General features: G+C 55.6%; 1 protein-coding gene across 1 annotated transcript; it reads right to left on the bottom strand.

Moving 5' to 3' along the window:
• Nucleotides 1-348: 348 nt before the first annotated feature.
• Nucleotides 349-1,196, bottom strand: C14H16orf82 (chromosome 14 C16orf82 homolog). Its single transcript, XM_044232915.1, is given in 2 exon segments — nucleotides 349-865; nucleotides 1,192-1,196. Coding segments are annotated over 2 exon segments (522 nt in total).
• Between the last annotated feature and the right edge of the window lie 8,113 nt (nucleotides 1,197-9,309).

The following is a 9,309-nucleotide window of genomic DNA, read 5'->3' as shown; positions in this document are numbered from 1 at the left end:
TGGGTCGTCACGTCTGTATTTTTTGAGAACCTGGTGGCCAGCGAGCCCGCTCATAAAGGCATGCACCTCTGGGCGGGCTGCTTCCCCTCGTCGGCCTGGTCACCGGCTTTGACCTTGCCCCCGGACTTGTCCTCCGGAAGACTGGTGTGACTTTTCACCGCACTTTGCACATTACCGTCCACCGGAATGTTCTGGCGGCTGCTGGCCTGGCTGGCGGGAAGGCTGCTGGCGGAGCTGAGCAGCCCGCTGCTCACCTGGTAGTTCAGGGCGCTGCTGCCCAGGCTGATGAAGCTCATGCTGGTCAGGCTGCTGGCTCTGCTGCTGCTGCCGCTGCCGGGCAGGCTGGTCTCACTTTTCCCCTCCAGGCTGCTTGCTGCTGCAGGCACGGCTGGCCAGCCGGCTCCTGATCTGGTTAGGCGAGTAGACGGCACACAGCTGGCTGGTCGGGGTGCTGACCGCCGGGGCGCGGAGCCTTCTCTGCAACCTCAAGGTGGGAGTGCCGCCCACCAGGCTGACCTCACTGTTCTCCTCATCCCCTGCGTACCCGCTGCTCAACAGGCTGGCGTCACTTGCCCTGCATTTCTCCTCGCTGGGCTGTCGCAGGCTCAGCAAGCCGCTCTCGCTGTTCCACGGGTTTCCCAGGTTACCTCCCGAAAGTCTCAGGGGCCCTGGAGTTGCTCCTGTGTCATGGTGTGGCCACGCTGGTGGCTGGGGCTCTACGCTGGGGGCTGGGAGGCCTGGAGCTTGGTCCTGAACATCCCAGGCAGCAGACTCCCCGTTTCTACCCTGGAGGAAGGTGGGGGGCAACTGATCTGGTTGATCCAGGGGGAGGGGGCCCTGGGAGGCCTATGAGTGGTAGGCGGGTCTGGTTCATCCGGGAAGAGGAGGCTCAATTTATAGGGTGGCCTTGCAAAGGGGAGCCTTCTGATTGGCTGGCTCTGTTCCCATGGTGATGGGATTATGAGGTGGGGTGGGGGCGGGAAGGACAATGCCCTCCCCCTCCCCGCAGTGGCATCAGAGGCTGGGGCTGGAGGTGGGCACGAGGGGCGAGAACCATCATCCTAGGGACAATTAATTACTGCAGGGCCTGTGGCCTCTGCTTTGCCATTCCAGGAGACCTGGGTGTGCATCCCAGCCAAGCTCCTTCTGAGCTGTATTTCTTTAGGGTGTCACTTCTTCTGAGACACGTACTCCATGCCAAGACCACTGGAAGGACCGGAGAGAATATGACAGGAGTTTATCCTAGGTCGTTTGCCGGATCTGGTCTGGCTCCTCTCTGTCAGCCTGGTCCCACATCACACCCTTCCTCACCTCGAGGCAGGGTCACACTGGCCATTTTCCTATTCTGAGCTCTGGCCTGCCACAGGGCCTTTGCACTGGCTGTTCCCACCACCTCTTCCCTCAGCCCCTTTGCCTCCAAGCTTCAGATCCAGTGGTCCTTACGAAATGTCCCTGGCTTCTACAAGAAGGTCCCTCTATTATTCCTCGTGTCACTTCCTAATTTATGAGCCTAGTGGCACGAAACACAATTTGCAAATCTTTTTATGTGTTGGTGACTTATTGCTGGTTCCCTCTCCTCAAATATCATATTTCCCTCTCCTCAAAATTTTGATCTCTCATTCTCTGCTGTGCCCCCCCCACGCCCAGCATCCTGCCTGGGATATAGTACATGCTCATTAGACATTTGCTGAATGTATGAATGAATTAACTGCTCTAGGGCGTGTATCCCCACCACCTAGGGAACTTAAAAAAACAAACAAACAAACATGATTGGATCTTCCAGGGCAGTGGCTCTATCCCCTGCTTGCATCCCCAACCAGCCCTAGGGTTCCACTTCCAGAGGTTCTGAGTTAAATGATCTGGGTGAGGCTTTGGCATGAGAATTTTAAACTGCTCTCCAGGGGTTCTGGCGCGCAGCCAGCGCTGAGAACTATGGTGCCAGGAGGTGAGGCTTAGCCAAATGTGCTGCTGGTAGAGCATTCTGCCAGGCTACCCTGGCTAAGTAGTATTGTAGATGCTCAAATATTGTAGAACACCCACCGGGGCACTTATTAGCAGACACTGAAGAGATTTCCACTGAATGGCTGAATGAATTAAAACAAAAGTCATTGACCCTTTAAGGTGTCACAGGTGAGTTCTAGGGGGAAATTTGTTGAAACTGTAGCAGACTTTGTGATGGGTTCCTGCTTTCCCACCAGGAAGGAGTCACAGCCTTTGTCAGAGTCTTAAGGGTATCCCTGATCCTCCAAAGATCAAGAAGCATGATGATTCCGCTCTACTCTTGCCTTAGCATTCGGGATACAGCTGGCCCTGGTGCTTGGCCTGATGGCATGGGTCTGGAGAGGGCTGGCTGGCTCTGTCTGGGATGCAGGGGGTGGGGAGGAGGAGGGCACTCCTTGGAGAGTGCCTCAGCCCCTTGGCAGTCATCAGCACGTCAGCACTAATTATCACTGTCATCTGTTATGAATTCCTTTCCCATTGCCCCGGGGCCATTCAGCTTCTCTCTGCTGTACACAGAGGCATCTCTTTTGCTGTAGAAATTCTGATCCTTCTGGGATATGAGGGGCTTCTCATAGCTATCTGGCTCCCTATCCCTTCCCTACGTTCCCTGCTAGGGACCACGAGGGAAAGGACAGATGCAGGGCTTGGCAGCGATCTCAGAGGAGGTGTTGTGGTGGGATCCATCTGTTGTGAAAAGCGGGGACCGGGTCTGGTGTTAGGGGGCTGGTAGGAGAGAGGCAGGGCCGGGCTCAAGGCACACAGGCTGGGGCTCAGGGCTAGCTCTGGCCCTGGATGAGTATAAAGCAGGGCGGGAGCCCCAATGCTGGGGACAAATGGAGAGCCTACTGGTACTCATATTCCCTCCTGTCCCCATCCCGCCTGCCCCAGGCACAGTGCACATGGGCCAGAGGACTGGAGGGGATTCCTGGGGGTTTGTGCAGGGACCAGACCACTCCCTACTTTCTGGCTCATGTAACAGCAGAGTTAGTAGTAGCTTGTAGATAAGGCAAGGCCGTGTCAATGGCCATGGCTTGGCCCAGCACTCTTCTCCTGGAAGTCTCTCTCGGTTGCTCTTGAAGTCTCAGGAAGGCATCTCAGGGGACCTCTTTATCCTTTGGGTCCAGCCTTCTCTTTCCTGCCTGCACCTGAAGCCACCTGAGGGTGGTGTCCTTGTCCCTGCCCAGGCTAGGGGTCAGACCAGAGCTGCCCCGCCCGGATGCTGTTTGCGCATGTGACCATTGCAGGCCACTGTCCTGCAGGCAGAGCCAACTAGCACGAGGAGGAGAGGTCACAGGGGCAGGCCTGGGGACGCTGGGACCTGTTGCTTCAGTAGTGATGAGTGGACTGGAGTTTTTTTTTTGTTTTGTTTTGTTTTTTAAGATTTTATTTATTTATTTGACAGAGATTACACGCAGGCAGAGAGGCAGTCAGAGAGAGGAGGAAGCAGGCTCCCCGCTGAGCAGAGAGCCCAATGTGGGGCTCAATCCCAGAACCTTGGGATCATGACCTGAGCTGAAGGCAGAGGCTTTAACCTACTGAGCCACCCAGGCTCCCCTGGACTGGAGTTTGAACAGGCTGCCATGTGGAGGGCAGAGAGGACTGGCTTGCCGAGGGACTGGATATGGGTGTTAGAAGAAGAGCAGGGTCAAGGCCAGTTGTGGGGTCCAGGGGCCTCTGGGTCTGGGGCTAGATGGCCTTCTAGAAATGGCAGAGCCTCCTTGTGAAGCAGGCGGAGTGGTGGGCACCTCGCTAATGGCCGAGAGGAGGGGCAGAGCTTAGTGGTTTGGAAATCAGATCAACATGAGTTCAAGCCTCAGCTTCCCCACTTGGGAGCTGTGCTTAACGATGCCCCACATGGGTGATGGGGATTATATCCTCCACAAGCATTAACTGAGGGGAAATAAATGCAAAGTGCCCTGTGAGACCCTCAAGAGACAGCCAGGAAGAAGTCCCGCCCTGGTGGACCTCACAATTGAGAGATGGGGCGGGGGGGCACAGGCGCGGGGGTAAGGCGCAAGTGGGAGGGTAACCTGGGCAGGGGCCGTGAATAGCATAGCTGTCCCTCTCCGTATGGCTTGGGGCTCTGGCATGTTGGCGGGTCACAGCCTGTGTCCTCCACCTGGGTGACATCATGTGACCAACCTAATGTCTCAGACCGCAGCTTCCCAGCCTGGGATATGAGCAGCACTGGCCAGAGCGCTCCCTGGAGGGATACCCTAAGGACTGGCAGGGGGCCCCTGGCTAGGGTCTGCCCAGAGCCTCCAGCAAAGGCCCTCACGGACCCTTCTACTTTAAAACAGAACATATTGGCACACACACATATATATGAATATACACATAAGTACACGTGTGTGTGTATGCAAACACATTCACGGTGTGTGTGTTTATATGGGAATCCACAAGAGTATGTGTAGAGGCAAATATACACATCAGAATGTATATCCATATGCATGTACGTGTGTAGGTATATCCGTGTGAAGACATACGTAAGGAAATATAAACACGCACACTTTCTGAAACCCCAGAACCAGGACGCCACGTGGGTGGGGATCTGCCTTTGTTCCCTGCGGAGTGCTGCTGCGTGCTCCCGGGCTGCGAGGTGAGTCCAGCGCGGTCGGTGAGCGCGGGGAACTCCCCAGACCAGTGCTGGCGCGGTGGGAGGATCGCACAGGGAGGACACGTTGGTCATCCGTGCTGGACGTCGGCCCGCGTGTTCTCATTTAACCTCCTTCCGTCCTCTGTCTGCCCCGAGGCCCAGCTCCTGACTGCCCACTTGTCATGGGGATAGTGAGAGGCATTCTTGGGGGCCCAAAGTGGGGGGCACCTCCCTACTTAGGTGCACTTGGCACTTGAACAGGTGGCTGCCGGGGCTGGACCTGAGTCCCTGATGGCAGGACCCTGGACTTTGTAACCTTCTCCAGGGAGCTAGACAAAGAGAGTCAGCTTAGCCATGACCTGGAGGAGTGATCCGTCCAGGAAGAAGGGTCATTCTTCCTCTGGGTTAATCATGTGATTGATTCCCCCCCAACTCTTAACATCATTTAAGGCCTACACAGACAAAAAGGGGGGAATAAGGTGCACACCCGTGTCATCCCATGTGCCCGTCACTCCATTTGAGAAGACGACAAAACCGATAAACCTCCAAACCCATTTACCCCTCCCCAAGGCGTCTCTCTGTGGCATTCCAGAGTCTCCTGCCCATCACTGAATCTGCTGCACGTCTTAATACTTAAGAGTATAGAAGGACGTATCCCTGAACCAACATGGAATTGTTCCGCATGCTATTACTCTGGACATAAAGGGCGTTCTTTCTATACGCGTCTACAACTTATGTTCGATGTTACGCGTGTGCGACTCATCCGGGCAGTGTGGGCGGCTCAGGTTTATGGTCGCTGCCGTAGAGTATGCTACTGGTGAATGTCCTGATTCATCTGTTCTAACCGATGGACACGTAGGTCATTTCCCCCTCTCCCTCACAGTAAGCCTCCCTTTACGTGTGTCTCTCACAGGACATATCCCCTGCGAATTTCTGGGAAGTCTTGTCCCAAACAGACTATGAAAGCTTCAACTTGTTTTAATTGCATGTAATGAATAGAACAGACATTTTTCTCCAGCCCTGGGGCCTCATCTTTCTGAATGTTTCTATGAGGTTCAGCCCCGGGATGGACTGAATCACCGTGCGATCTGTGGCCTGCATTATTTGGTCATAAACCATGGCCATTCGGAGTGGTCAGCTTCGGCCAAAGATGAGGTCATGGACTTGCCCCCACATGGGCGGGGTGAGGGGTGGGGGGGTGCCAGGAAACGGGAGGAGGCTGGGGTGACTGAAAGCTCAGGGCTCGGTCACCTAGCTCCCGTAATCTGTGGCAAAACAATTGTCTTGTGCCCTCATTGTGGACTCAGTGCGTGAGGGAGGGGAAAGGAGAGGGAGGACGGAGGAGAGGCTGCCTGAGGAGGAGGAGGGACACCAGTATTCCTGAGGTCAAGCCTGGAACTGTGCAGCAAACTAAGCGAGCACTCAGCATCTGAAGCCAGAGGTCCGAGTTCAAATCCGGGCTGTTCCCCTTCTCAGCTGTGTGATCCTGGGCAAGTTCCCTAACCTTTCTGTCCCAGTTTGGGTTCCCTCAGAAGCAGCCCGGAAGCATGGACTTGGAGCCAGTGGTTCATCTGAGAGAGCTGGTCCCAGGAAGCCCTGTGAAGAGACGGGGCAGCAAGGCAGGGAGGGCAGGAAAGCCAGTCACGGGGGCGTCGTCGAGAAGGTGCCGATCAACTTGGCCCCTTCTTCGGGGCCTGTCAGAGGTTGTGTAGAGCACATCTCCAGCTGAGCCTGGAGGTTTCACCACTGGCTCCCTGAGCAAGCCTCTGGGGTGCCTGAGGAAGCCCTGAGGCAGAGGGGGTTGGGGGGAGGGTAGCAGACACTGCTTGAATGAGAAGCTGTCCCTCAGCAGCCTCTGTCCCTGAGACTGTGACCCCAGAGGGTCAAGAGGGCTTGGATGGAGGCCTGTCTGCTAAAACCTCCTTGTCTGAAGGCTGACTGTTTCTTAGGTTGTCCTGAAGTTTCCATGAGCCCAGTAAGCACTCAGTAAGCACGAAGTGTCCGGAGCCTGCCTTGTACTCCCCTAAGGTTGTGGGAGGACCTGCTTGGGCAAATAGCCTGGGGAGATGAGGTTAAATAGACTGCGGCCGCCTAGTCCTGGCTGGATAGCAGGGTCATGATTTGGGCCCGAAGGTCTTCTGAGAGAAAGTCGTGTCTCCTGCTCTGGGGGCTTCAGGCTGCCAGGTGGGGCGAGGTCAGCACTCCCAGAGCTAGACGCCAGGCGGCCGTTTGCCTTTCAGCCTGAGGCAGCACACAAGGCCTGAGCGGAGTGGGTCTCAGGAGACCACCAGAGGGAGATCAGTGCCCCCCGAGGCTGGGGATGGCAGGGGCGGTGGGGTCCCCTCTCTGGCTAGCAGAGGCCACTGAACACGGATCCAGGGCAGTAACCAGGCTGTGGGAATTGATGTCTCGTTCAGCATGTGACCGAGGGGGTTTCTGGGATGTGGGTCTTGCTGTCTTAAAACTGAACAGTCCTGGGGCGCCTGGGTGGCTCAGTGAGTTAAGCCGCTGCCTTCAGCTGGGGTCATGATCTCAGGGTCCTGGGATCGAGTCCTGCATCGGGCTCTCTGCTCAGCGGGGAGCCTGCTTCCCTCTCTCTCTCTCTGCCTGCCTCTCTGCCTACTTGTGATCTGTCTCTGTCAAATAAATAAATAAAATCTTAAAAAAAACCCATACCCAACAACAAAAAAAAACCCTGAATGGTCCTGAGTCACCTGAGAGAGGCAGGCCATCCTAACCTGAGCTGAAGTCACTGTCCTCAGTGTGACCCCTGGAAACTGATTCCACTTGGCAGGACGGTGAAGAGGAGGAGGAAGAGATGCCTCCTCAGATGATCTCAGGCACAGAACCATCTAGTGAGATGCTGGGTCATGGGACGTCCATTCTCAGAGGCCCTGGCTTGCCCCCCATCGGGCTTAAACTACCCACAAATCCTAGGCATGTTGGCGGCTCTGGCTGAGGGCTCTGGCTGTGGCGTGGCTGTGGGGTCAGACACACGTGGATTCCGCACAGGCCCTGTGTCCCACTGGCTGTGCCAGCCACTCACGTTACCCAAACCTCAGCGTGGTTTCCTCTTTTGAGCAAGGGGGCCAGTAAAAGCTCTCGATAGCCTTGAGGCTGGGGAGGGGGTGTGTGTAGACACTGCTGAGGCCCCAGAGCCTGGAAGAGGCTCCCATGTTCCAGAAAGTTCTGCTGAATGAATACATGGAGAGCCTCTAAAGCAGTGACTGATGCTGTTTTGATATAAAACCTCTTTATCATCAACGGAAGGCAAGCTAGACTTTGTGCATTTCGAAGTAGATTAAATGAGAGTATGGTTCTGTCTCACCCAGGTGCTAAGTCCTTAAGCCAGAGGGCTCTGAATGTGTGTGTGGTGGGCCTCTGGGGCTGGGGTGGGGTGTCGGTGGAGGAAGCTTTGGAGAACAGCCCGGTCTTATTAAGTCCCAAGTTACAGATGAGGAAAACTGAGTCTCAGTGAGCTGAAGGAGATTCCTGAAGGCCGCATGGCTGGTACACAGCAGAGCTGGGATTTGACCCAGTCTTCTGGCTCCTGGTCCAGTGTACTCCAGGGGGCACCTGGGCGTTCTAGGCTTGCTGATAGGAACTTGAGGGACAGGCTGCTGGGTTTGTGGAAGGCTTGGTGTGGAAAGTGTGGGAGCCCCGTGCTCAGGGACCTAGAGGGTCGCAGCATGGCAGAGCAGGACCGGGAGGGTCCCCAGCAGCCATCGCCCCCAGACATGCTGGACTCTGGTGCCTCAGTTTCCTTGTTTGTAAATGGAGACAACACTGCCGACTGCCTCTTTCTGGGCTTCTGGGGTGCAGGTAGGGAGCACCCCTTAACTCCTGGAGGAGAAAGCATCACCCAGTCTGCAGATGGGCCCTGGCCGCCTGCCCTGCGTCTCCCTGGAGCTTCTCAATTAACCCCCCCACCCCACCCGCCCAGGCTGCTCACAGGCAGGGTGCACCAGCGAGGACTTGGCTGGCCCGAGTTAGCGCAGCCAGGGCTGTCCTTGGAAAGGGGCCACCACTGAAGGGCCAGCTTCCCTTTCATCAAATTATTCCTCCACGTTCGCAGAGTGGAGGAATTATTGGCAGAAATGAGGATATAAAACCCCGCTAGAGCCGAGCACCTTTTAGGGGCCCTGAACGCTGAGCTTTTGGAAGCTTTCCAGCAGATTGGTTCATTTTTAATGGTCTGGGACTATAGTTCATCTGTTTAATTCAAACGAGGTGACATAATATCTTTCATTTGGACTTATTACCAGCACGGTGGTGCTTCGGCTCCCAGCATTCTTCGGGCAGGATATTCTGTCATTACTGCACATTTTCTTTTTCTGGCCAAATTGAAAGTCCGCGGGAAGGGCTGCAGCCTTGGAAAGGAGAGATCAACCGAGAATAGGTCACATCGGGTATTAAGGAATGAAAATGAATTCATTCTTTCCTCCGTTGAATAAGCAGCTGTACTTGCGTCTCTGTGATCCATGAAATAGGCTGTCAGGAAAATAGGAAATGGGCTGCATTTGATCTTCACCCGCCCATTCTGCCCTGTCGCCTTGGAGACTGGTACCGCAGCTGGGGCAGGGGCAGGAGGGGCGCTCACTTTCAGGGGGCACGCACCCAATGCCAGACGCCGGCTTCAGCGGTCCTGGGAGCGGGAGCCTCCCGAGTGTCCCCATTTTGTGGATGAGGACATCAAGGCTCAGAGAGATCCA

The sequence above is a fragment of the Neovison vison genome, chromosome 14 (assembly GCF_020171115.1).
Source record: "Neovison vison isolate M4711 chromosome 14, ASM_NN_V1, whole genome shotgun sequence".
NCBI lineage: Eukaryota > Metazoa > Chordata > Mammalia > Carnivora > Mustelidae > Neogale > Neogale vison.
The sequence above is the reverse complement of the archived record's forward strand: the minus strand, read 5'-3'. Positions and strand labels throughout refer to the sequence as shown.